This window comes from Molothrus ater, chromosome 28 (assembly GCF_012460135.2).
Source record: "Molothrus ater isolate BHLD 08-10-18 breed brown headed cowbird chromosome 28, BPBGC_Mater_1.1, whole genome shotgun sequence".
Lineage (NCBI taxonomy): Eukaryota > Metazoa > Chordata > Aves > Passeriformes > Icteridae > Molothrus > Molothrus ater.
In genome coordinates this window covers 4,650,069-4,676,477 of record NC_050505.2, presented here as the reverse complement: position 1 = coordinate 4,676,477, position 26,409 = coordinate 4,650,069, and the positions used below count along the sequence as shown (strand labels likewise).

At 47.4% G+C, this 26,409-nt stretch overlaps 1 protein-coding gene across 1 annotated transcript in view; it reads left to right on the top strand.

The window, feature by feature from the left end:
• SLC23A2 (solute carrier family 23 member 2) overlaps positions 1-26,409 on the top strand; it is a 57,521-nt gene extending 31,112 nt beyond the window's left edge. The window contains exons 6-16 of the mRNA XM_036396587.2: positions 919-1,007; positions 2,248-2,318; positions 3,445-3,626; positions 7,328-7,448; positions 8,586-8,742; positions 12,991-13,138; positions 13,888-13,993; positions 17,579-17,708; positions 18,920-19,057; positions 20,404-20,499; positions 21,503-26,409. Of these exons, the coding sequence (XP_036252480.1) occupies positions 919-1,007; positions 2,248-2,318; positions 3,445-3,626; positions 7,328-7,448; positions 8,586-8,742; positions 12,991-13,138; positions 13,888-13,993; positions 17,579-17,708; positions 18,920-19,057; positions 20,404-20,499; positions 21,503-21,735 (1,471 nt within the window). The 3' untranslated portion in view covers positions 21,736-26,409. The remainder of the gene's footprint in view (positions 1-918; positions 1,008-2,247; positions 2,319-3,444; positions 3,627-7,327; positions 7,449-8,585; positions 8,743-12,990; positions 13,139-13,887; positions 13,994-17,578; positions 17,709-18,919; positions 19,058-20,403; positions 20,500-21,502) is intronic.

The window sequence follows — 26,409 nt, the reverse complement described above, 5'->3', positions numbered from 1 at the left end:
TCCCCGTGTCACACCTTGGGATTTCCTGTTCAAGGGCTTTCCTGGCAATGCATTAATGTCAGCATTTGTAAATAGTTCCCAGTGCATCTGCAGTTTAGGAATGCTGGGATATTTGTTACACAAGGTACAGTGAGGTCAGTAAATTCATACTTGGTGCAGGTAGATCCTCTTCAGATCTCCCAAATCTTTTGGGAAGTATAAACATCAATGCTAAGAATGTCATCTTGAAATTCTTGTGGTGTTTGTATTTATTGGTGGCAAGCACTGGGAACATCTAATCTGCTCCCATCAGCCCAGCAGTTATTGACACATGCACTCCAAAATGAGTGTGCTCAGAGTCATGCAGAGGGGAGGGATGGAGCCTGCAGAGAGCTGGGAGGGTGAAAACTGCACCTCCAGAGAGCTGGGAGGGTAAAAACTGCACCTCCAGAGAGATGGGAGGGTAAAAACTGCACCTCCAGAGAGATGGGAGGGTAAAAACTGCACCTCCTGAGAGATGGGATGGTGAAAACTGCACCTCCTGAGAGCTGCTCCTGTTCTAGGATGGTAAAAACTGCACCTTCAGAGATGGGAGGGTAAAAACTGCACCTCCTGAGAGCTGGGAGGGTAAAAACTGCACGTCCAGAGAGCTGCTCCTGTTCTAGGATGGTAAAAACTGCACCTTCAGCACTCTGCTCCCCCAGCTCAGGTCCCCCTGTGTCCCTGTGCTGCTGTCACCCCCTGCCACCAGTGCCTGGCCCCTGGTTGGTAACTGCAGGCAGGTGCTGTCAGCTCTTTGCCTTGTGAAGTCTTTGTATTTCTGTGACCGGGTTGTTTTTGGTGGGCAGTTCTCTTATTCCCAGTTTTATAACTCAGGAAAGGGTGGTTTGAGTGCCAGCCCCACAGAATGTCACCATCTCTCCTCTCCCTCCCCACCAGGTTACCCCTGTTCCAAGCCAGTGCTTTTGCGTTCTTAGCACCTGCCAGAGCAATTCTCTCTCTGGAGAAGTGGAAGTGCAATACCACAGGTAATTGTTGTTTATCCTTGTTCAGCTTTAAGGGACAAATGGCCCAGCCCAGGTGGAGTGCAGCTGCCAGAGCTTCTGATGTAAAAACCGGGGCTAAAGAGCAGGGAATATGCAAAGCCTCTCTTTTTACAGTGTTAAAATATCTGCCACAGAAGATTCCTGAAAATCTCCTCGTGGAGTTCTGTTTCTGGGAATTTTTAAAGTACAAAAACATTGAGAAAGGAGCTGTAACTGTGGCATAGAGTAATCCTTGTGTTCCATTTGCATTCTGCAAATGTTCCTTCCCGGAACGTTCCAAACGTTTGGAAGCAGCGAGTCCAAGTGAGCCCTTTGAAGTGGTGAGTGAGAGGCAGTTTGAGCAATGTACAGCATCACCTCCAGACCAGGGTTTTCCCCTGCTGAGGTCATACCTGACAGGTTCTGACAAGACTGGGATGTTCTTTTTCACTCTGTTCTCTGCTGCTGTCGTCATCCTGGAAGGTTTGGGCTTCAGAGGGAAGAGGTTCTGGTTGGGATGGGAGCTTTTGCTTCAGCTTGGACTGGAAATGACTCTGGCAGATCTGTGTTCACTGGTGGTTATTCAGTCCCTGGGCTGTGGGCAGTGGGAAGCAGCAGCACAGGGAATAATCAGGCTGCTCACCCCTGACTGGAGCTCTTCCCAGGGCTCCTTTGGACTCTCAAGAATTTAATTTCTATTATTTGGGTGTTTATACATCTCTGTTAACTCACATTAATCAAAATGTGATTAACGCCCAGCTTGTTGAAAGAAACTCCCTGATATCCCTGGGTGGCAAAGCCATTTTCCCAGGACTGCAGATTGTCTCAAAGAGCTTTGCTCATCTTCTCCTGGGCCCTTTCCCCTCCCAGAGCTGCCAGGTGGGGCTGTCCCCCAGGGCTCGGCTCCTTCAGTGAGTGGCTCCACTGGGGAGCAGCAAGCACTGGGGTTGGTGATTCCTGGGGTGCAGCTGAGTAATTCCCCCCTGGAGTGGGGAGAGAACTCCTGCCTCTTCCTGTCTGGAAATCAGGGCATTTTCCTGTTGGAACCCTGCTTGCTGAGAGCTTTGGAGCAGAGGGAGAAGCGAGGGGTTGGCTGTTGGCCTTCATTTGAGCAGAACTCGCTCTCTGTGTGAATTGGGGCTCCTTTATCAGCCACAGCCTGGGGAGGGATTTGTTTTGGGTGCAGTGGTGGCAGAGTGGCTGGGCAGTAAAAGAAACCCCTGTTTTTTGTCCCTTTTGGAAGATGTAACAGTTGCAAATGGAACGGCAGAGCTGCTGCACACGGAGCACATCTGGTACCCCCGGATACGAGAGGTAATGTGGGACTTGCCTTTTGCTGTCACTCTCTCCAGCTCCAGTTAAGTTCCTCACTTTATCATCTGTGTGTTCTTGTCTTTGAGTTGGTAATTTCTCGTTTCACTGCGATCTCCATGTGAATATATCCCTTTGCTCATTTCATGGAAGTCTTCATCTTTTCCACCTGTTCATTGCTGGACAGAAAATACCAGGAGTTAGTTACCACACCCCAAAAGCCGTGCAGTGAAATGCTCGAGAGAGATGAAAACTCTTCTTGTAACCTTGATTTTGGCAGCAGTTCAGCTGCTGCCAGGCCCCTTGCCTGCTGTGCCTGTGCACTGGGGCTGGCCCTGAAGGTGAATGTGCACTTAGGAAATCTGGTTCCTTCCCAAGTGTTTTAAGTTGGAGACTCTTGTGATAAGAGGTCGATTCTCCCCAAAGACCTGTGAGACACCTGCAGCTCCTTCTCCACTCGCAGCACTGCAGTGTGAAGTCGTGCTCCCTGCAGGGCAGGCTGAGGGCTGTGCCACGCCAGGGTGGCAGGTAGAGTAGTCCAAATGAAGGCGTGTGTCATGGAATTGATCTCCCATCCCGTTGCTTTGGGCTGCCAACTTTTTCTTAATTAAAAACAACCCCTCTCTCTTCCCCATGTTCAAACCATAGCTACATCCTGCCAAGAGCCCTGCAGCCAAGAGGGCTGACAGTCTCCTGAGACCACAACGCTGCTCTAATCCAGCTTCTAAGGAGCACTTGTGACCAATGCAGCACACACTCTGCCCCTAGGAGCTAGGAGCATCACCTCGTGGCGCACCAACCCTTGCCGTTCGATCTGAGAGCTTAAAGGTTAGCCTGGACCCCAGGTCTCCTGTCTGACAGTGTGATGTGCTTTCCACACAGCTTCCAGACTGGCCCACTGGTCTGTTGTGTAATAGTTTTGTGGAGAAAACCATAAGTGTTATGCTTAAAGCAATAAGTCACTTAAACATAATGAGCTGTTTTATGACGAAAAAAAAAAAATTGCTGAGTTCTTCTGTGTCACTGAATTCTTTTAACTGCAGTTTGTAATCCAGAGCAGAAAAACAGAGGGTTTGGCTTTGGCTGTCAGATGGCACTGAGCTGCCTCTCTGCCCTGTTGTGTGTTCAGATCCAAGGTGCCATCATCATGTCCTCGCTGATCGAGGTGGTGATCGGGCTGCTGGGGCTGCCCGGGGCCCTGCTGCGCTACATCGGGCCCCTGACCATCACCCCCACCGTGGCCCTCATCGGCCTCTCGGGCTTCCAGGCTGCTGGGGAGAGAGCTGGCAAGCACTGGGGCATCGCCATGCTGTGAGTACCCCGGAGGGTTTCCTGCTGGGCACGCGGGGTTTGGGCTGCTGGGGGAAAGCTGGGGGCAGCTGGGCTCTGTCGGTGCTGCTGGTGTGGAGAAACACCGGGAGGAGAAACACCGGGAGGAGAAACACCATGAGAACCAAACACCATGAGGAGAAACACCATGAGAAACACCACGAGAACCAAACACCATGAGGAGAAACACCATGAGAAACACACAAACACCATGAGGAGAAACACACATTAGAAACACACATGAGAAACACCACAAGAACCAAACACCATGAGGAGAAACACCATGAGAAACACCATGAGAACCAAACACCATGAGGAGAAACACCATGAGGAGAAACACACATGAGAAACACCACGAGAACCAAACACCATGAGGAGAAACACCGGGAGGAGAAACACACATGAGAAACACACAAACACCATGAGGAGAAACACACATTAGAAACACACATGAGAAACACCACGAGAACCAAACACCATGAGGAGAAGCACCATGAGAAACACACATGAGAAACACCACGAGAACCAAACACCATGAGGAGAAACACCATGAGAAACACACATGAGAAACACACATGAGAAACACCATGAGAACCAAACACCATGAGAAATACCATGAGAAACACACCATGAGGAGAAGCACATGAGAAACACCACAAGAACCAAACACCATGAGAAAACACCAGGAGAAATACCATGAGAACCAAACACTATGAGGAACGCCAAACACCATGAGAAACAAACACCACGAGGAGAAACAAACACCATGGGAAACACCCACCATGAGAAACACACACCATGAGGAGAAACACCATGAGGAGAAACACCCAGAGTCTGGATGAGGTCAGCTGAAAATGTGAGAATCAGGACAGAGCAGCTCAGGGCAGTTGCCTGGAGCTTCTCCCTGCAAAGGAATCCTTCCCTGGGAGGGTGGGGAGGCCCCAGAGCTGCTGTGGCTGCCCCTGGAAGTGCCCACGGCCAGGTTGGACAGGGCTTGGAGCACCCTGGGATGGTGAAAGGTGTCCCTGCCCGTGGCTCCTTCATGGACCTGGATGGGCTTTAAGGTTCCTTCCAACCCAAACCATTCCATGGTAACGTGAGCTTGAAGAGAGAAGAAGGGACAGTGGCCAAAAATGAGGTGTGGAGAGCAGAACTTTATAAAGCAGGAGCTGGTCATGGTGGTGTTCAGTGCTGTAGAAAAGATGATTTAACAGAACACCAGAGAGATGAAATGCAGAGAACAGTTTGTATTTCTGGGCTGGCATTGCCTGATTCCTCTGCTGCAGCAGCAGCTAAACCCCACTGGTGGTGCTGGTCCCTCTGCTTTCCTGTGCCCTGCAGGATTCATGTGTGTGATGGCAGAGGGCACAAGCATTGCCATGAACCCCTCCAGAGGCTGAGCCATGAGCTGAGATCCCTGCCAGGGGACAAAAAAGCTTCTAGAGGGACTTTCAGGACTTGGGGTGTGTGTGCCATCAGCTGTAGGGACCAGGGAAAGGAAGGAATGAAAAGGAATAAGTGAGGGAAGTGAAATGAAGAGAGGACAAAAGCTCCCCATGTGGGGAAGCAGCAAACGAGGCTGGGAACCCCATTCTGGGGAGAGAAGAGGCTGAAACAGCTCCACTGAAACCCCATTTTGGGGACAAAAGAGGCTGAAGCAGCTCCACTGAAACCCCATTTTGGGGAGCACAGAGCTGAAGCAGCTCCACTGAAACCCCATTTTGGGGAGCACAGAGCTGAAGCAGCTCCACTGAAACCCCATTTTGGGGAGCACAGAGCTGAAGCTCCTCCATGTGCAGCACCCAGCAGTGCTGGCTCTGGGAGCAGAGGAATGCCTTGGTGAGATCAGATTGTGATCTCACTAATCTGTTTGCACAATGCTTTGAACATGTAAAGTATTCTGTAACTGCAGCTTATGATTAAAAGGGCTCTTTAATTCTGTTTTATCTTGCATGTTGGCATCAGGAGTATTTTTGTGATTTTATTGTATTAAGCAGCTGGTCCAAAGGAACATTTTATTTGTCTGTAAAACGAATTTCTCTGCAAGTTGGGGCTAACTTAATGCCCCAACTTGAATGAATCAAGCACATCTTTGAATTGGACATAGAAATGTGTAATTAAAGTTGACATTTTTGCAGATGGAAAAAAAAAAATCAATTCAGGAGCAGGATTTAAATGTTAGCCAGTCAATAAAATATTTCTGGCTTCTGCAGAAATGTGCAGGGGATTGTTGACAGCAGCTCCACAGCTGTGGGAGCCACTCAGGAGTGGTTCCACTCTGGGAGATGTGGCTCCTGGAATTATCCTGGGTATTCCAGGGGTGATCAAGGTCCTGCATTTCTCCCTGGCCCTGCAGAATCACCTGGGGGCCTCTGGGAGCTGCAGGATTCCCAATTTCCCAATTTCCTGGCCTGGCTTGTTCCATGGCTGCTTTATTCCCTTTATCAGACATTTGTTAAAAAGGGCAGTTATTCCTGATTTGCCTGTTGATCCAGATTTTCCTGGGGCATTCAAGGGTTTGGTGCTGTTTCACAGCCACTCTCCCGTGCAGCCAGTGGAAAATTCATTGCAATAATTGAATATTGTATTTTTTACAGCTCTGTGCTAAATGACATCCAAAGCTCCCTGTGCTCAGGGCTGGTGTGGGAGGGAGGGAGGGAGGGAGCCCATGGTGGATTTTGGGGGAGATTCTGGGGTTTCCTGCATGCAGAAGATGGATATTCTGCTTTTCTCCTGGGCTGCTGAGGGCTGTAAATGCCCCTCCTTTCCCTGCAGACTGAGGGAGAGGAAAACTGCTTTGTGTCTGATCCGGGGCAGAGGAGAGGCTGAAAATCCTCTCTTTATTTTTCAAGTCAGCTGATAAAAACATAATCTCAGATTTCAGCAGAGCTTTGCTGCTTCAGACAGCTCCAGTCTTGGGGAGGCCCTTTTGCAGAGCAGAGCTGGGTTGAGAATTGAGAATTGCTCATTCAGGATTGAGCAACGTGCCCTGAATTCTGATGTTTCAGGACAGTGGGGGCTTATTTTAGCTGTAAAAAATAATTTTTAATGTCTAGAGGAGCTTGGCAGTGTCATTGATGGGGGGAATGAATAATAATTAAGATACCTAATACTGATGGACTGCACTGGCAGCAAATCTTGGTGCTTGGGCTCCATTCTGCTTCATTTGCAGCTATTTAGTGAAAGATTAATATTTTAAAAAAAACTTGATTCTGAAAAACAGAAAAAATTTCCCTGACAGAAATTCCCCCAAGTGCTTTGAAGTTTGGTGCAAGTTTTGAAATGTAGAAATTCCTGTCCACAGCCCTTCAGGTTCCCTGTTTCTTGCCAGGGGCTGGCAGCAAGTTCTGTGCTTTACAGACAGGCCTGGACCTCAGGTGGAGTTTGGGAGGAAGGAAGGAGCAGCACAGGAATTTTAACTGAAAATCCCCCTTCAGCCTGGGCCTCTCCTTGGTCCATTTATCTGCCTGCAGCTGCTGAGTTTTGCAGCACTTCAGAATTCAAATTTGGCATTTGAGGAATAATCATTTTAATCATTCTGCTGCCTTGTCTTCTGTAGAAATTGAAAATCTGCATGCAAAGGGTCTGAAGAGGTTTGTGCTAAAAAGAATTTATAGATATATTGGTGCTAATGACATTTCTCTCTTGTCCCACCCTCCTCATCCTCCTTTTTTTTCTCTCAGGACTATTTTCCTAGTACTGTTGTTCTCCCAGTATGCCAGAAATGTCAAATTTCCCTTGCCCATTTATAAATCCAAGAAAGGATGGACAGCATACAGGCTGCAGCTTTTCAAGATGTTCCCTGTAAGTCGTTGAACTTGTTCTTCCTTAGGCAAAAAAAAAGAAAACAAAAATCTGGTTGGGTGGGTGTGGGATGTTGTTGGGTTTGATACATACAGTATCTATATATAGTATGTATTTTACATACTATTTACATACAGTATCTAATATAATATGTATTTTACATACAGTATCTGTATATAGTATGCATTTTATATACTATTTACATATAGTATATATGGTGTGTATTTTACATACTATTTGCATACAGTATCTACATAAATTATTTTACATACAATTACATAATCCAAATATAGTGTTGTAATACTATTTACATACAATATCTATACATAGTATGTACTTTACATACTGTATGCATACAGTATCTACATGTAGTATGTCTTTTACATATGAATACATGCAGTACCTATATATAATATGTATTTTCCATACAAATCCATACAGCACCTATGTATAAATATGTATTTTCCATACAAATCCATACAGTACCTATATATAATATGTATTTTCCATACAAATCCATACAGTACCTATATATAAATATGTATTTTCCATACAAATCCATACAGCACCTATATATAAATATGTATTTTCCATACAAATCCATATAGTATCTATATATAATATGTATTTTCCATACAAATCCATACAGTATCTATATATGGTATGTATTTTCCATACTGTTTATGTACAGTATCTATAGTATGTCTTTTACATATCATTTACATACAGTATCTATATATGGTATGTATTTTACATTCTATATACATACAGTATGTATTTACATACATACAATATCTATATATGTATTTTACATACAGTATTTATATATAGTGTGTCTTTTACATACCATATACATCCAGTATCTATATATAATATGTATTGTACAATTTCCATACAGTATCTGTCTACAGCATGTCTTTTCCATACAAATCCATGCAGTGTGTGTATAGAGCATGTCTTTTCCATACAATACCTGTACACAGCCTGTCTTTTCCATACAAATCCCTGCCACACAAACCTCCCATCCAGCCCCCACAGCTGCCCCCAGATCCATCTCCCCCAGCTCAGGCTCTGGGCTGTGCAGCACCCCTGGCGTGGCAGCTGTGATCTCACTGGCCCCTGTGCTGCTGTCCCCAGATCATCCTGGCCATCCTGGTGTCCTGGCTGCTGTGCTTCATCTTCACGGTGACGGACGTGTTCCCCCCGGACAGCTCCAAGTACGGCTTCTACGCGCGCACGGACGCGCGCCGCGGCGTGCTGCTGGTGGCACCGTGGTTCAAGGTGCCCTACCCCTGTAAGTGTGCTGGTGTGAGGTGCCCTACCCCTGTAAGTGTGCTGGTGTGAGGTGCCCTACCCCTGTAAGTGTGCTGCTGTGAGGTGCCCTACCCCTGTAAGTGTGCTGGTTCAAGGTGCCCTGCTCCTCTGTGTGCTGGTTTGAGGTGCCCTACCCCTGTAAGTGTGCTGGTGTGAGGTGCCCTGCTCCTCTGTGTGCTGGTTTGATGTGCCCTGCCCCTGTAAGTGTGCTGCTGCTGGTGGCACCGTGGTTCAAGGTGCCCTACCCCTGTAAGTGTGCTGCTGTGAGGTGCCCTGCTCCTGTAAGTGTGCTGCTGCTGGTGGCACCGTGGTTCAAGGTGCCCTACCCCTGTAAGTGTGCTGCTGTGAGGTGCCCTGCTCCTCTAAGTGTGCTGCTGTGAGGTGCCCTGCTCCTGTAAGTGTGCTGGTTTGAGGTGCCCTACCCCTGTAAGTGTGCTGCTGCTGGTGGCACCGTGGTTCAAGGTGCCCTGCCCCTGTAAGTGTGCTGGTTTGAGGTGCCCTACCCCTGTAAGTGTGCTGCTGCTGGTGGCACCGTGGTTCAAGGTGCCCTGCCCCTGTAAGTGTGCTGGTTTGAGGTGCCCTACCCCTCTAAGTGTGCTGGTTCGAGGTGCCCTGCTCCTCTGTGTGCTGCTTCAAGGTGCCCTGCTCCTCTAAATGTGCTGCTCCTGGGGCCAGCAAGGCCAGAGCTGCTGCTCCAGGGTTCTGCTGCCTCTGTCTGGGGTTTATTCCATAGCCCTGGCTCTCCAGAACCCAACGGGGCCATTCCATTCCTCCTGCTCCAGACCTCTGCTGGCTCTCTCTGGGGTTTATTCCTTAGCCCTGGTTCCCCAGAAACCAGCAGGGTCATTGATGCTGTTCAAGAGTTCTGCTGGCTCTGTCTGGGGTGCATTCCATAGCCCTGGTACCCCAGAACTCAGCAGTGTCATTGCGCTGGTACCCCAGAACTCAGCAGTGTCATTGCTCTGATATCCCAGAACCCAGCAGGGCCATTCCTCCTGTTCCACAGCTCTGCTGGCTCTGTCTGGGGTGCATTCCATAGCCCTGGTACCCCAGAACTCAGCAGGGCCATTCCTCCTGTTCCACAGCTCTGCTGGCTCTGTGTGGGGTGCATTCCATAGCCCTGGTACCCCAGAACCCAGCAGGGCCATTCCTCCTGTTCCACAGCTCTGCTGCCTCTCTCAGTGGTTCATTCCATAACCTTTGGGTGGTATGGATGATCCATCCCCGGCAGTGTCCCAGGCTGGACAGGGCTCAGAGCAGCCTGGGACAGTGGGAGGGGTCCCTGCTGATGGCTCTGAGGGTCCCTCCCAGTCCCAACCACCCCACAGTTCCAGCACACACCACTCTCATTGCCTGCTGGTATATTTTGTTGTTTTTCCTTGTGTTCAGCTGATTCCTTAAGGAGCTGCACTTTGCAGGATTGGCCTGGGTGACTCTCCTGATAACAGTGGCTGCCCCTCTGACATGGAGATCATCACTGCTTTATCAGTCCTTGGCAATGCTGCTAATGCTGCCCAGGGCCAGGGCCAGGTTTTTACAGCTCTGCTGGATTCCCTGGCTCTCATTGTGTGAAGAATCCCCTCTGTGGGGCGTTTCTCCCAGCCTGCTGCACTCCCCTGCCCCAAACACACCCAGTCAGGGTGAGCACAGCTGTTCCTGGCAGGAAAATGCCCTGACTTGCCAAGGCACTGCTGGCACGGGCAAGTCAGGGAATGCCAGGCCCTGCTTATCAGAGGGCAGTGAAATCATCTACAGGAGAGCACCAAACACTTCACCCAACGTTTTGGAGGTGTTTTTGTGTTGGCCAGCTCTAAGTTTAAAGCTGTTAAAGGCTGGGTTTATGGTGTGAGATTGCACAACTGGCTCACCCTTCAGAAATTACCAGGGTAATTAGGGAATCATATTATTTTAGAATAGAAATACAGGAATTATCAGCTGTGCCACCACATTGTGATGAGGCAGCTTCGTTGTGGTTTCCCATATGCTTTGGTTCTTTAAAGAAACCACTTCTAAAGCAGCAGATGAAGAATAGAGGCTTTTGGAAAAGAAGAGGAGGAAAACTTCTCCACCCTGATCAGCCCATTTGTATTTGTGAGGTTCATTCACTCCTGTGTGACTGAAGATCCCTTTGTTGCAGGAGGCTCATCTATTTCAAAGAGATAAAAGCATCAAGGCAATTGCTGTGGAAAACCTGCCAGGCTTTTCTGCAGGCTTAAATTAATCTTATTTTCTCTACTACAAAACTTTGGAGCTGGGAGGTGTTTGTGCAGTGATCAGAGCTGATTGTTGCCATCCTGTTTGGTCGACTAGACTTGTGACCAAAGTGACTTTTTGGAGCAATAATAATACAGTGGCATTTGCCTCACTGGCCAGGATTGTTTTCTCACAAGCTGTAGATCAAATTCCTGATTCCTGAACAGGAGGAATTTTTTTTTTTTTTTTTTGGTGAGGTTTTATGATTCCCTGGGATTTTTCCAAGTGTGATCAAAGCAGTTGCTTTGGCAATTGTTCCTTTGCTCCTTTCATCTCCTTGAACTTGCCAGACTGTGTTAGAGTGAAGGGGGTTTGTTGTTCCCATCAAAGGTAAATAAACAGTGCTGGGCCCTGGGGAGGGCCCCCCTCACTCCCAGGGTCACTTCTGGCCCCTCAGGACAAGGACACGGAGGGGCTGGGGCCAGCCCAGGGCAGGGAATGGAGCTGGGAAGGGGCCCAGAGGGAGAAAATGGGATCAGGGGAGAAAATGGGATCAGGGGGAGAAAATGGGATCAGGGGAGAAAATGGGATCAGGGGGAGAAAATGGGTTCAGGGGGAACTTCTGGCTCTGCACAACCCCCTAACAGGAGGGGAGAGCCAGGGGGATTTGGGATCTTATCCCAACTAAGGATAAGGGACAGGAGGATTTAGGGGACAGTCCCAGGCTGTGCCAGGAGGGGCTCAGGGTGGGTTTTGGGGAATATTTCCTGCCCAGAAGGGCTGCCCAGCCCTGGAGCAGTGCTGGAGTCCCCATCCCTGGGGCATTTGAGCAGCAGGGTGGATGTGGCACTTGGGGACACGGCCAGCAGTGACCTGGGCAGTGCTGGGGGGTCCCAAAAGCCCTTCCCAGCCCAAAGCACTGCACAATTCCCCCAGGTCTGTGTGTGTGGGTAGCCAGGCTGTGTGCTGGGGTCTCAGCACTTCAGCTGCTCACAGTGACCCCAAGATGTGTTAAAGTCTCTTTGCCCAGCCTGGTGCTCAAAGAAGGAGTCAGAGCTCTGCAGTTCTCATTCCCAAGGTTGTTTGTTGTTTCTTATCTGTAAAATTCTTTCTCCTGGCCTGCCAAGGTCTGTTCAGCAGGACAGTCCCAGGCACTCTGCCTGCCCCAGGGCAGTGTTATCTTCTTATACTAAAAACTCCCTGGACAATATTTCCAATTCCTTCCCAATACCCATCACCCATGTTAGACACTGAGCTTCTACTCTAAACCAATCCCAAAGTGCCACCATCACAGCAGGAGATGGAGGCCAAGAAGAAGAAGGGGAAAGGCTGGACAGGCCCAGATTCCTCCATCTTGCCTCCTGAACCCCCATTCTAAAAACCCCAAAAATCTGTTTTTCACCCCATGACAAACTAGTTATTATTCTGCTTTTTTGTGGCTTGCAGATCCTCATATAAGGTTGGTAATTTTTTCCATGGGTTAAAATCAAAGTCACAGGGGCCTTGGGCTCTGAGCCAGGCTCTCTGAGCCCCTGGCAGGGGTTTGGGCAGTCCAGGACTGTCACAGGCATCTTCTATGGAAAATCCTTTCCTTAAGATTTTTCCTCCTGAGAAGCTGAGAGGCCTCAGGAACAGAATGTAACCAAAATGTAACCAATGGTTATCTGCTGCTGTGGAATGCAACAGGGGCATCTGGGATTGGGCTCATGTGGTTGTTTCTAATTAATGGCCAACCACAGCCCAGCTGTCCGGACTGTCTCAGTTATCATTCTTTTCCATTTCTATTCTTTTTCAAGCCTTTGTTATCATTCTTTTCTATTCTTAGCCAGCCTTCTGATGAAATCCTTTCTTCTATTCTTTTAGTGTAGTTTTAATATAACATATATCATAAAATAATAACTCAAGCCTTGTGGAACATGGAGTCAGCATTCTCATCTCCTCCCTCACCCTCAGAGCCCTGCAAACAGCAGCACCCAGAGCATGTCCTGAGTTCCATTTCTGGGGCAGGAGCGTTTCAGTGTCTCTCTCTCCGCAGTCCAGTGGGGGCTGCCCACCATCTCGGCGGCGGGGGTGATCGGCATGCTCAGTGCCGTGGTGGCCAGCATCATCGAGTCCATCGGCGACTACTACGCCTGTGCCAGGCTCTCCTGCGCTCCTCCTCCTCCCATCCACGCCATCAACAGGTCTGTCCCAGCCACAAGTACCTCCGCTGGCTCAGCCTGTGTGGGTTTTTGGGGGTTTTTTCCCCCTTTTGGATAAGCAGGGATGTGCTCTGGGGTGAAATGTTGCCCCTTGGTCACGTTGTGTTTTGGTCACTTTGGTACACAAGGACCAAGGATCTGAAATCCAGGGTGGAAATGGCATCTGGGGTTGTTTTGTTACATTTGAATCCCAGTCCCATTCCTGCTGGAGTCTGTGGGAGTTACCAGCACAATTTCCACAGGGAAAGAGCTCTAAACTGGTTCTGGAATTGGGGTTGTCAAAACCACCCAGAATGCAGTTTAGAAACAGAGCATCTCTGAAGCTTTATCTGAATTTTTAATATAATTTCCTCAGTTTAAGAATGTGGGGTTCTAAGACTCACCTGGAGTGCAGTTTAGAAACAGAGCATCTCTGAAGCTTTATCTGAATTTTTAATATAATTTCCTCAGTTTAAGAATGTGGGGTTCTAAGACTCACCTGGAGTGCAGTTTAGAAACAGAGCAGCTCTGAAGCTTTTTCTGAATTTTTAATATAATTTCCTCAGTTTAAGAATGTGGGGTTCTAAGACTCAGGAAGCAGAACTCCCGGGTGTTTTCCAGGTGTGTTGGAGCCTGAGCCATGAATTTCAGTAATGCCATGTGGAGCAGAGGCCCCTGTGGCACTCAGGGGCACCCCCAGTGAATGTGTGCCTGTACCAACGTGGCTCTTGTGTTCTCTTTGGGATTTCCAGGGGGATTTTCATCGAGGGGCTCTCCTGTGTCCTGGATGGAGTCTTTGGGACAGGGAATGGATCCACCTCCTCCAGCCCCAACATTGGGGTCCTGGGCATCACAAAGGTGAAGTGCTTGGCTGGGAGCCCTCAGGGGTTCCTTGTGTTCATAATCCTCTTCCAGAGCCCATTCTGCTCCATTCCTGTGCACACAAACTTCTCAGATCATTCTGAGTGTACCCGACTGTCTGCACCAACTCTTGTCTGAGGTTATTGCATTATTGTTCATCAGGACCTTAGAAATCATTTTATTCAGAGTAAAATGCAGTTGGAATCCCCATAAAGCAGATGCTGCTGCATAAACTCTCTTGGCAAACCCAGGCAGCATTCCAGGGCTCTGGGGTGTTTGAGTTGAGGCATAAACACTGTAAACTGTGTAGAAATTGCTGCTTTTTGGGTGTCTTGCTCTGAAAGCATCAGTAGGAAGTGAATTTTAATGCCTCGCACACAGTAAAATGCAACATGAGGTGCTTGGGCTTTACCTGAGTCTGTACTGGGACAGGGCACTGGCACAGGGCTGCAGCCAAGGTCGTTTCAGAGCTAAAAGGAGCCTCAATATTTGCCTCTAAGGCTTGGGGGTTTATGTATTTCTGGTGATGCTGCTCAATAAAGGAGCTCCTTTGCTCACGTGTGGGGCTGGGTCTGTGCCTGGCTGAGCTGGGAGGCCTTGGCTGCAGAGAAATCTGCCTGATAATGTTAATTTAACCTTGGTCAGGGACACCAAGAGTGATCTAGGTTGTAAATAGGTCCACCTCGTTGGGTGTTGAACGTGGGAGCCATAAATCCTTTGTGCAAGGATAGGAAATGTCTGTCCCCACTTGCAGTAACTCACCCCCCCCGGCCTGATCTCACATAAATGATTTATTTGTCCTCAGCCCTCCCTTGTGCTGCACAAAGGGTGATTCTGCTGCTTTGGGGTGCAGCTCAGCACTAACAGCACCATCTGCTGTCTGTACCAGGCACCACCCAGCTGATGGAAATCTCCTAGGAGAGAAGTTCTGCTCGGAAAAAACCCTTAAAGAAAGGTTTATTCTGTTCTGCTCCCTGCCCCTTGTTGCTTCGTGGGGGTTGAGATGAATTAGCAGCACTTGTTTTTGTGAGCAGCCCACAGAAATGAGCGTGCATTTCATGCTGGGGCAGTGCAAAGTTGAAGTGGCAGCTGTGGCAGGGAGTGGAGCTGCCCAGGCTGTGCTCTTGTTCCCTTTCTGCACTTTCATTCCCCAAAACCCAGCAGTTCCTCAGCTTCAGGTAGAATTTTGGCACAGGATTTTGGCCCAGAGATGCTCTGCTGTTGATTTGGGAGAGGAAATCTTCAGTGCTGCATCACCAGGGCTTTTCCCTGCCTTGAAATTGGTGTGTAATTACAATTAATTTTAAATTCTGCTGGATGGAGGTGCTGCAAAAGCTTTTGAGCCAGTGTGTGTTTTACTGGATGAGAGCAAGATTAATTAACTCTGATTAGCTGGAGCTAAAGCAGCTCTTGCCATGGTGGTGATGCTGAAATGGAGGCTCCAGGTACCATTTGATGCACTCCAAAATAATCACTCCAAAATAAGTGTGTGTGTGCTGGGAATCAATACAGAGCCTGAGCTGAATGCTGCCTGGGATGTTTTCAGTAGCTTTAATTTGTTTGCATAAATAAATGTCACTGTCATGCAGGTTTTCAAAGGATTTGCCTCTTTCTGGCAGGAAGAGAATTGTAGGGCAGGATCTCAGTGGCCCTGCAGAAATGAATATTTCTGCCAAGAGCAGAGAAAGGTGCCAGCTCAATTCTGTTCTAATTCCAGTTATGGTGCAGCACAGCTCTGTTTGCAGGGGAAGGAGCTCACCTGGAGCTCAGCAGTGAGGAATGGGGGCAAGGAAGGATTTTCCCCTCCCCAGACCTCTTTATCTGGTGTTTCTCATTTCCCTCATTCAGCTCAGTCACACATGATGAACAAATGAATATTTCCTGTTTGAACCCTGCTGCTCTGCACCAGGGGACGTGCAAAGGGCTTTTCTAGAAACCACCTTCATGTAAAGGAGTTTTTGTTGTCCCTGGGGCACCTTTTGTGGCAGTGGAGGATGTTAAAAATTACCAACTTAGGGTTTATCCACTACCCCTGCACCACAGAGAGCCTGCTTGAATCTTGGGTGCTTAAAATAAAACGGGAAGGAAATGCAGGCCCTTGGTTTCAGTGTTAGCACAGCCCTGATTTGCATTCAGCCCTGAGCTTGGGCTAAGCCTAAAAACCCTGCCCCTCCTTCCCACCAAGTGTTTCACCTGTTCCCGTGTCCCAGGGCAGCACACAGCATTTATTTGATGTATTTCCATTTCCGTTTTGCTTTCTCTCCCATAGCTGGGTTCCACCAGCTTTCCTGGTGTCTGAGGCAGTTCCAGACGGTTTTAGGGCTGGCCTGGGGAGGCTGAGCTTGGCTGCAGAGCAGCTGTGGCTCAGCTGAGCCCTCCAGCCCCAAAAGGAAACACGCACAGTGTGGCATTCGCATTGCCTGAAAAATCCTTTCTCCGGGGAAGCTGAGGAGCCTCAGAGAAAAGGAGAACAATTCTTACCTCATTTGCTTCTCCTGTGTTGTGCTCTTGTGTGGAATTGTTTGGAGATTGTTTCACGGGATTCTGCTGTGAGTTGTTTTGTCTCTTTGGCCAAGCTGTGTCAAGACTCTGAAAAGAGTAATGAGTTTTCATTATTATCTTTTTAACATTCAGTAAGTTTCCTTTCTGTATTCTTTAGATTAGTATAGTATTTTAAAATATATTGTAGTATATGTAATGTATATATAGTATAGAATAATATATAGTAAAATATATAGTATAGAACTATATATATGTACTATATATAGTATATATGATATATATAATATATATACTATAGTGTATATATATATATATTATATGTACACCTGTGAGTACAATAGATATACACCATATATATTATATGTACACCTGCTAGTACAATATCTATACACCATATCTATATTATATGTACACCTGTGAGTACAATAGATGTACACCATGTATATATTATATGTACACCTGTGAGTACAATAGATATACACTATATATATATTATATGTACACCTGTGAGTACAGTAGATATACACCATGTATATATTATATGTACACCTGTGAGTACAGTAGATATACACCATGTATATATTATATTTACACCTGTGAGTACAATAGTTATACACCATATCTGTATTATATGTACACCTGTGAGTACAATAGATATACACCATATCTGTATTATATTTACACCTGTGAGTACAATAGATGTACACCATATCTGTATTATATGTACACCTGTGAGTACAGTAGATATACACCATATCTGTATTATATGTACACCTGTGAGTACAATAGATATACACCATATCTATATTATATGTACACCTGTGAGTACAATAGATATACACCATATCTATATTATATGTACACCTGTGAGTACAATAGATATACACCATATCTGTATTATATGTACACCTGTGAGTACAATAGATGTACACCATGTATATATTATATGTACACCTGCTAGTACAGTAACGCAGGCGCCAGGAAGGAGCTGCAAAGAGCCCTGAGCAGCAGCACCAACAGCAGCAGGTGTGAGGCCGGGCTGGGGCTGCCCTCACGCGTGTCCTGTGCTGTTTCCCGCAGGTTGGCAGCCGCAGGGTGATCCAGTACGGAGCTGCCTTCATGCTGCTGCTGGGCATGGTGGGCAAGTTCAGCGCGCTCTTCGCATCCCTGCCCGACCCCGTGCTGGGGGCTCTCTTCTGCACCCTCTTTGGTAAGGGCCTTGCCTTCTCAGGAATAGGTGATGACAGGAACCCCTGTGCTCCTCCAGGCATGGTTTGTGATGGAAAAGATGAGTCCTTTCATGTAAAATATATATAATTATAATTATAATTATAACACAATATTTATAAGTATAAATAAAACATAAATATATATAAACATAAATGAAACATAATCTATATAAATATATATATAGAACGCAAAAATAAATTATAAATATATATTTATATATAAAAATATCTATAAAACACAAAATATATATAAATACATGTAAAACACAAAGCAGAAATCGCCGGATGTTACTGGCTTGCTTAACAGAAGGAAATACCCAGAGGAAAGAGTAACAGAACACTGCTTTCCTAATAATCTACCAAAATCTTCCTTTCCTAAGAATCTACCTCCAGGCATGTTTTGTGATGAAAAAGATGAGTCCTTTCATGTAAAATATATATAAATATAAATAAAACATAAAATATATACAAATATACATAAAACTCAAAAATAAAATATATATCAATATATATAAAACACAAAACAATGTTACTGGCTTGCTTAACAGAAGGAAATCCCCAGATATAGAGTAACACTGCTTTCCTGATAATCTACCAAAATCTTCCTTTGCTAAGAATCTACCACAATCTTCTCTATCTCCTATTTGATAATAGGAACCTCTGTGCTCCTCCAGACATGTTTTGTGATGAAAAAGATTGATCCTTTTATGTAAAATATACATAAATACAAATAAAACATAATATATATATATAAATATATATAAAACACACAAAAATATATATAAAACACAAAAGTAAAATATATAAGAATATATATAAAACACAAAGCAATGTTACTGGCTTGCTTAACAGAAGGAAATCCCCAGAGACAGAGTAACACTGCTTTCCTGGTAATCTACCAAAATCTTCCTTTGCTAAGAATCTACCACAATCTTCTCTTTCTGGTTGCAGTGGCCTGTGGTTTCGTGGTGCACTGATTCTCAGGTTTGCTAGTTTCTCAAAATACAGATTAAAAGGAGAAAGAAGAAGAAGCAGCTGCTGTGCTATTGAGAAAACCCCGTGCACTTTTCTGACAGATTGTTCCAAATGTACCGGGGGGTATCTCCAGGGATATTTTGCTGGGGTTTGATGGTTTTTTTGAAGAAAAAAGAGTTGCCTCAGAGCTGATCTTGGGGTGTTTTGTTGTGTCCAGGGATGATCACGGCCGTGGGTCTGTCCAACCTGCAGTTCATTGATCTCAACTCCTCTCGCAACCTCTTTGTGCTGGGATTTTCCATCTTCTTTGGGCTCGTGCTCCCCAGCTATCTCAAACAGAACCCCTTGGTCACAGGTACGTGCTCCTCCTCCTCCCCATCCGCACTTCTGCCTCGTGCTCACCTGGAAAACCCAGCAGGTATAGAGGGTCAGGAAGGGAAACCCCAAATTATGGGGGAAAAACCCAAATTATGGAGGAAAAAAACCAAATTATGGAGGAAAAAACCCAAATTGTGGAGGAAGAAAAACAAATTATGGAGGAAAAACCCCAAATTGTGGAGGAAAAACCCAAATGATGGGGGAAAACCCCCACATTATGGAGGAAAGTCCCCAAATGATGCCAACAGGAAAGGCTGTAGGTCCAGACAAGCTCTGTGTGTGTTCAGAGAATTCTTTGAGAGGCTGAGACCTGCAGGGAATGTTCCAGTGGGACACAGCTGGAGCTTTCCTGCTGTCTCTGGGTGCAGTTACCAGCTGGGATGAAATAAAAACTGGAAGGGTGAATGCGAGCTGAAAACGATGCTGAAAGATTAAGGGGAAAAGCAGCAAGGCAGAGTTTGGAAGGTGAGGAATTCTTTGGGGTCGAACTTTCTGTCCCTCAGACGTGTTCTGGGTGTTGATTTTAATTTTAGTGAGTTCCTTTGCAGACTGTTCAGGGAATTGTAGCTTTGAGGAGTTCGCTGGGGAGCTTTTCTGCTTCCATGTGACCCTCAGCAGTGCTCATGCCCAGTGTGTGTCACCAGACATGGACTCAAAGGAGACATTTCACTGCTTTGGGTTTGTCTGGGGGTTTTTAAACCAAATATTAACTGACTTTTCTTTCCACTGTGCCTTCAGACCAGGATTTAAGGGCATATCTGTCCTGCTGTAAGTGGTTAGAAAAGCAGATCCCTCAAGCTTTTTGTGGTTAATGCAGTGTTCTTCCATAACTGGGGCTGTGAATCCTTGCCCCTTTGAAAAGTAAAGATCTACAAAAAGGATTACTTATAAAATCTTTATTAAAATAATTCTTATTACTTACAGAATAATTATAGAAAAGATTTAGAAAAGAATTCTTATATAAAAAGTACAATTTTACAGTCTGAACGCTTCTCTTCTGCACCCCACGGTTTTCTGCTTAGCTCTGACTAGCTGTGCCTGCAGTAGGAACTGAAATGGTGCTTTGTGACATTGCTGTGAGCAGCTGGGACTTCCTGAAAATGGCATTTTGGGGAACAATGTCCCGTGAGACTTCCTGAAATTTGCATTTTGGGGAACAATGTCCCGTGCTGGGGGAAGGTTCTGCATCCACCCCCTGCCTCCCAGAGCCCTCTCTGAGCAAACCCTCGCTGAGCCCAGGCCCAGGAGCTGCTGCCCGGCCCGGGGGCATTCAGGGGGCTGTGGGTGATGAAATCCCAGCAGGTTTCCTCCCTGTTGCTGCAGGAATTGCAGGCATTGATCAGGTGCTGAACGTGCTGCTCACCACGGCCATGTTCGTCGGGGGCTGCGTGGCCTTCGTGCTGGACAACACCATCCCAGGTGAGCCCTGCAGCATTGCTGGGGATGGCAGGCAGGGATCCTTGGGAAAGGGCAGAAACCCATGGTACAAACAGCATTCCCTGGAGAAAGGCAGAATTCCTTGGGAAATGGCAGAAACCCATGGTACAAACAGCATTCCCCAGAGAAAGGCAGAATTCCTTGGGAAAATGGCAGAAATCCCTGAGTACAAACAGCATTCCCTGGAGAAAGGCAGAATTCCTTGGGGAAATGGCAGAAACCCATGGTACAAACAGCATTCCCTGGAGAAAGGCAGAATTCCTTGGGAAAATGGCAGAATTCCCTGGGTACAAACAGCATTCCCCAGAGAAAGGCAGAATTCCTTGGGGAAATGGCAGAAACCCATGGTACAAACAGCATTCCCTGGAGAAAGGCAGAATTCCTTGGGGAAATGGCAGAAAGCCCTGGCTACAAACAGCATTCCCTGGAGAAAGGCAGAATTCCTTGGGAAATGGCAGAAAGCCCTGGCTACAAACAGCATTCCCCAGAGAAAGGCAGAATTCCCTGGAAAAAAGAGTGGAATTCCCTGGGGAAAGGCAGAATTCCCTGGGGCAGAACACCAGCAGGGGATCCTGCTTTTGGTTTCCACAGCAGAGCAGAATCCTCACAGCTGCCCTCCCTCCCTCCCTCCCTTCCCCTGAGGACACCTCAGGTTAAAATCCCATCCTGTGAAACACCTAAAAAACCTGATTAAAACCAAGCCAGTCTCCAGGAAAAAGAGTAAAACTGTCTCCAGTAAAACTGGATTTGAGCTCCAAACCTGCTTCCATTCCAGAGGAATAATCTGCCTTGACTTCCAGTTACAAAACAAAGTAGATAATGTGGTTTTTCCCTTTTTGGGGAGCCTGGAACATCTTCCCAGAGCTTTGCTGAACTTGGTGGCTGAGCCTTGGTGTTCTCCTCCTTCCTTCAGGCTCTGCTTTGTGTCCATGTCAAGATATCCATAAACATAAATACATTTTCCTCCTTTTATTCTGATTTTTAGGAAGCCCCGAGGAAAGGGGAATTCGGAAGTGGAAGAAAGGGGTTGGCAAAGGCAGCAAATCCCTGGATGGCATGGAGACCTATGATCTGCCTTTTGGCATGAACTTCATTAAAAAGTACAGGTGTTTCAGCTTCCTGCCCATCAGCCCCACCTTCGTGGGGTACACGTGGAAAGGCTTCAGGAAAAGCAGCAGCTGCAGGAGTTCAGATGAAGACTCAGAAGCTACAGTATAGCCTTAGCTGAAATTATATTATCTAGTTGTAGTCAAAGATGTATTTGCAGTTTCTTGCTGATTAAGAAGCATTAAAATATATGTTTTGTATATCTGCATTTAAATTCTGGAACCAGAGCTGAGACAGATTTAAAAAAAAGAAAAAAAAAAAAAAAAAAAGCTTTTCCTGCTGTGGGTGCTGGGAGCCAGGTCAGTGTCTCTGGGGCAAATCCTGCTGATTTTGGGAGCTTGGAGAGAGCTGTGCACCTAATTCTGCTGGTTTTTAATGGGTTTAGGTGGAGGTGCTGCTGCAAGTTTTTGGTTTTTATTGTGATTTTATTGGAGCCCTCAGCGATGGCTATGCCAGGGAAGCTGAACCTTGGAGAAGGAGGGGAGGGGGAAGAAGAGAGAAAAGGAGAAATAATTTCCTTCAGCTGATGTCAGATGCCGTGGATGCTGCTGTGCTGCTCAGTGAGTTGCTCAGTGCCCTGGAAACGGCTCAGCTGATGCTGGCAGCCCAGGAGAGTTCCAGTCTGTGCTTGCAGTGACACAGCAGCGCTCAGACAGGAACTTTCTGGAATAACTCAGCCTCTGAGAGCCGTGGCTGCCTCAGTCTGCAGCAGCCCCTTCTTCTCCTGGCAGCATTTCTCATTTCTGCACCTTTGCCTTCCCCGCCAGGGTTTCCCTGGGCAGCTCCAGGGATGGCAGAGCTGGGCTCACACAGGAGCTGCAGAGTTCAGTGCCCAGCAGGATGTGTGTCCTGGCCTGGCCAGAAATGCTGATTAGCTGAGCAGCTCCAAGCCATTCACAGTTGTTCCTGCAGGGGAAGCCACGCTTGGCTCTGAGCAGGGCTTTTATTTTATTTTATCTTGCTGATGGCTCTTCTCCCCTTGTGGGGCCTGTGCAGAGGCTGATCCTGCTGGAAGGGCTTAGGGAGAGCAGAGACACTGCACCTGCAGCCTCACCCACGATGGCTTCACGGGTATTGGGTCCAACCAGGGCACCACTCAGACCTTTTCCTCCTGCCTGGAATAGTCTCAGCTCTGCTGTTATGTGGGTGTTCACGCTCATCATGCATTCATGATTAACAGTTTTATTCCTGTTTAATGTTCTTACTATTGCAAGTTAGTTTTAGACTTCAGTGTGGCCCCTAAAGCATTTTCAGCTGTGGAGATCATCAGGGAAATGTTGTGTAATGTAATTTCAAGGCCAGTAATGCTCTACGGTGCTTGCATTTTGTATTCCTGGGAAACCATACCAGTAGATCCTGTAACCCCCTGACCTATTTATCCAAGTTTGACTACTGGACAGGAGCACAGGAGCTCTGTTTTCTCTGAGTCTGCTCCCAGGGGAATTTGTTCTGGGTTTTTGAAGCATGGACGGGTTGGGGTGGGGAGGGCAAGGACGGAGCTCAGTAGTGTAGAGTGGGAATGGCTCCGTGGAGCTCGTTCTCAGCATGCCATGGCTGTTCCCAAAAACTGTTTTCCCCCATTTTCCCCATGCCCAAGCATGCCTTTGTTCCTGCTTCCCTCGGGGAACTCTCAGTCGTTTGCAGTCCTGGTGTCACTTGGGCTCCAGAGCTGCTCCGAAGTCGTTGTGTGGTAGACGAGGTTGGTTTGCCTGTGAAACAAAAAAAAGTCATTTTTGCTCATTTTTCAGTGTTTTCCTCCCCAGGGAGCGAGGTGCTGGGTGCCCCTGCACACGGTTTGGGTGTGGGGAGCTCTGCTCAGTGGCACAGGGACTCCAGATCCCCCAGCCAGAGATGGGTGGCAGGGTTAAGAACGGGGTTAAAAATGCCCATCCAGAAGGAAAACAAATGCACCTCTGGTGGCTGTGCAGCCTGAGGGGTTGTGGAACCATGTCAGGTGCCAGAGTTGATGATCCTGGGAAGGTGGAGAAAGGGAGGGAAAGCTTTCAATTCCCAGCTGGCTGCAGAGAGAGGAGGGGTGAGAGCAGAGCTTTGCCTCTCACCCTGCTGAGGGAACCCGGGTGAGCTCCCAGTGGAGATTCCCAAGCCCCAGGGCAGCAAATCCTGGGTAAATTCTGTCTCCTCCCTGGAGCAGAACTCCCTTCCTTCCCCACGGCATTCTCCAGGCAGGTGCAGCCCAGTTTTCTGTTGGATTTTTAATTCTTTTTGTGGTTTGTGCCCATTCCCTCAGCCCAGGCCTGCCCTGGGGAACAGCTGGAATTGGCTCCGTTTGGATCCCAGTTTGGCTCCGTTTGGATCCCAGTTTGGCTCAGTTTGGCTCAGTTTGGATCCCAGTTTGGATCCCAGTTTGGATCCCAGTTTGGCTCAGTTTGGATCCCAATTTGGATCCCAGTTTGGATCCCAATTTGGCTCCGTTTGGATCCCAGTTTGGATCAGTTTGGCTCAGTTTGGATCCCAATTTGGATCCCAGTTTGGATCCCAGTTTGGCTCAGTTTGGATCCCAGTTTGGCTCAGTTTGGATCCCAGTTTGGATCCCAGTTTGGATCCCAGTTTGGATCCCAGTTTGGCTCAGTTTGGATCCCAATTTGGATCCCAGTTTGGATCCCAGGGTGAGTGGTCACAGGGGAGCCCCTGGCTCAGGAGGGACCCTGGGTGTGCAGGAAGGGCTGGGCTGGGCTGGGCTGGGAGGTTTGGGCTGAGTTTTGGGAAGAGGAGCTGCCCTGGGGAAGATCTGTGCTTTCTTTGGGAGGGGAGAGCCCTGAGCTCACCCCAGGTTTGTGCAGCTGCAGGGGGGGATTTTGGACCTTGAACCCTTCCCTTTTCCTGGTCCCTTCTCCTGGCCGCTTTGCCGAGTGGCTGCTGTGAAATTCCAAATTCCAGGGATTTTCTGCTGAGCAGGGCTGGAGAGGATGGAGCTGCAGGTTTGGGGAGCATTAAAATCCCAGACTGCAGGGATTTAGGTGCCTGTGCCAAGCTCTGGCAGGGCTGCAGAGGATGGAGCTGCAGGTTTGGGGGGAATTAAACACAAATTGTGTCTGCTGGGGACGTCCAGGTGCACCCTGACTGCCAATGCTGGATTTTGCTCCCTGTCCTTCCCTGCCCTTTCCAACAGCCAGACCCCAAGCACCCAGGGAAGTCGGCAGCTGAGAGGTGAGTGAAGAGGTGACGAGAACTTTCAACCAGATCTGGAGAGGGAAGGGCAAATATTCATGGTAGAAATCTCATTTTGTCATATCAGAGGCGGCATCAGTGTATACAAACAAAGTAACTTGGGATTTTTGTAATTGATATTCTCTTGTATTTTTTTTAGGTTCAATTAAGGGTTCTTGCTGACATGTTGAAACGCGTTTTCTAAAGCAAATACTTGCAAATTATGCCTATAGAAATTTAGGTTTCGTAGCTGACAGCTATGATTGATTCACGTTGTCATATTGGAGGGACTTAGCTCAGAAAGCTCAAACCTTTTCAACCCCAAATTTGCTTTTATTGCCTTTTAATACTGACTTGAAATATGACAACTTGGTTTGTACATGAATATTGCAGTATTTTATTTCCATATATTAAGAAAATAACATTTCCACTCAGGATAACAGCGCTGTTTTCCTGGGAGGGAGTGGTATGAGTGTCATGACAATGTCATGTGATGGTAGAATTTCTTCATTGACGAATCTATAGTGGTTGTGTATACTTTATTTACCCATCTTTGTGTTCCTACCCAAAACTGGAGCCTTTTGTTGTTTCCTCCCTGCTGAGCCCTCGGGGCTCCCGGGGGCAGAATTGGAGAAAACCCCTCACTGGGTCATTTACACCCCAAAGAATTGTGCAGATCCTGACATTTTGGGTACAAACAGCGCTGCAGGCACTCGTGGTGGCAGAGCCCGAGTCTGCTGGTTTGGCTGAGCCCTTGGATGCCTCCCCCACCTGAGCAGCCTGGCTGAGACCAGCACCACTTCCCCTTCCTTCCTCGTTCCTCGTGGCCTTCTCCCACCAAAATCCACTTTTTTCTCTTTTTTCTCCCCTTTTCCTTTCCCGTTGCAGGCGGGGCTGGCGGGGGTGCAGCAGAGCCCCACTGGGTGCAGTTTGTGCTTTTTGGGGGGGTCCCAGGGCTGGCTGAGATTTGGGATGGGCTGGGGGCCGCCCTGGGTGCTCCTGGCTGGGGCTGGGGGCGGCACCAGGGTGGCTCTGCCCCATCCCCAGGGTGGCTCTGCTGGTCCCAATGGTGGCTCTGCCCCATCCCCAGGGTGGCACCAGGGTGGCTCTGCCCCATCCCCAGGGTGGCTCTGCCCTCCCCAGGGTGGCTCTGCTGTCCCCAGGATGGCTCTGCCCTCCTTGGCACCCCCGTGCTGCCAGCCCCAGTAATTCCCGTGTTTGTCTGTTCAGAACAACCTCTGGCATAACAAACTATTGACAACTATTGACTGTTCTTAGGCGGTGGGGATAAATTTTCCTTTTTTTTTTTTTTTTCCCATGACTTTTCGTGACTGACTTTGGCTGTAAAACTTTTTTTGTTCAACAGCAAAAGTTTATTTTGGGGGGGTTTTTTTGTTGGATTATTTTTTGTTGTTCTTGTTCCAAGATGTGTAATTCTTTTACGGATTTTTTTTTTATTATTATTCCTTTTTTTTTTTTTCTAACATTGCTTCATTAAACAACTAAATATTTAAAAATGTAATATTTGGACCAGATGTTGTGAATAATAGTAGATAAAGCTATTTTATTCTGTATTTTTAAAGCTGTTCAGTATAAATAAACGCGGGCATAGATGCA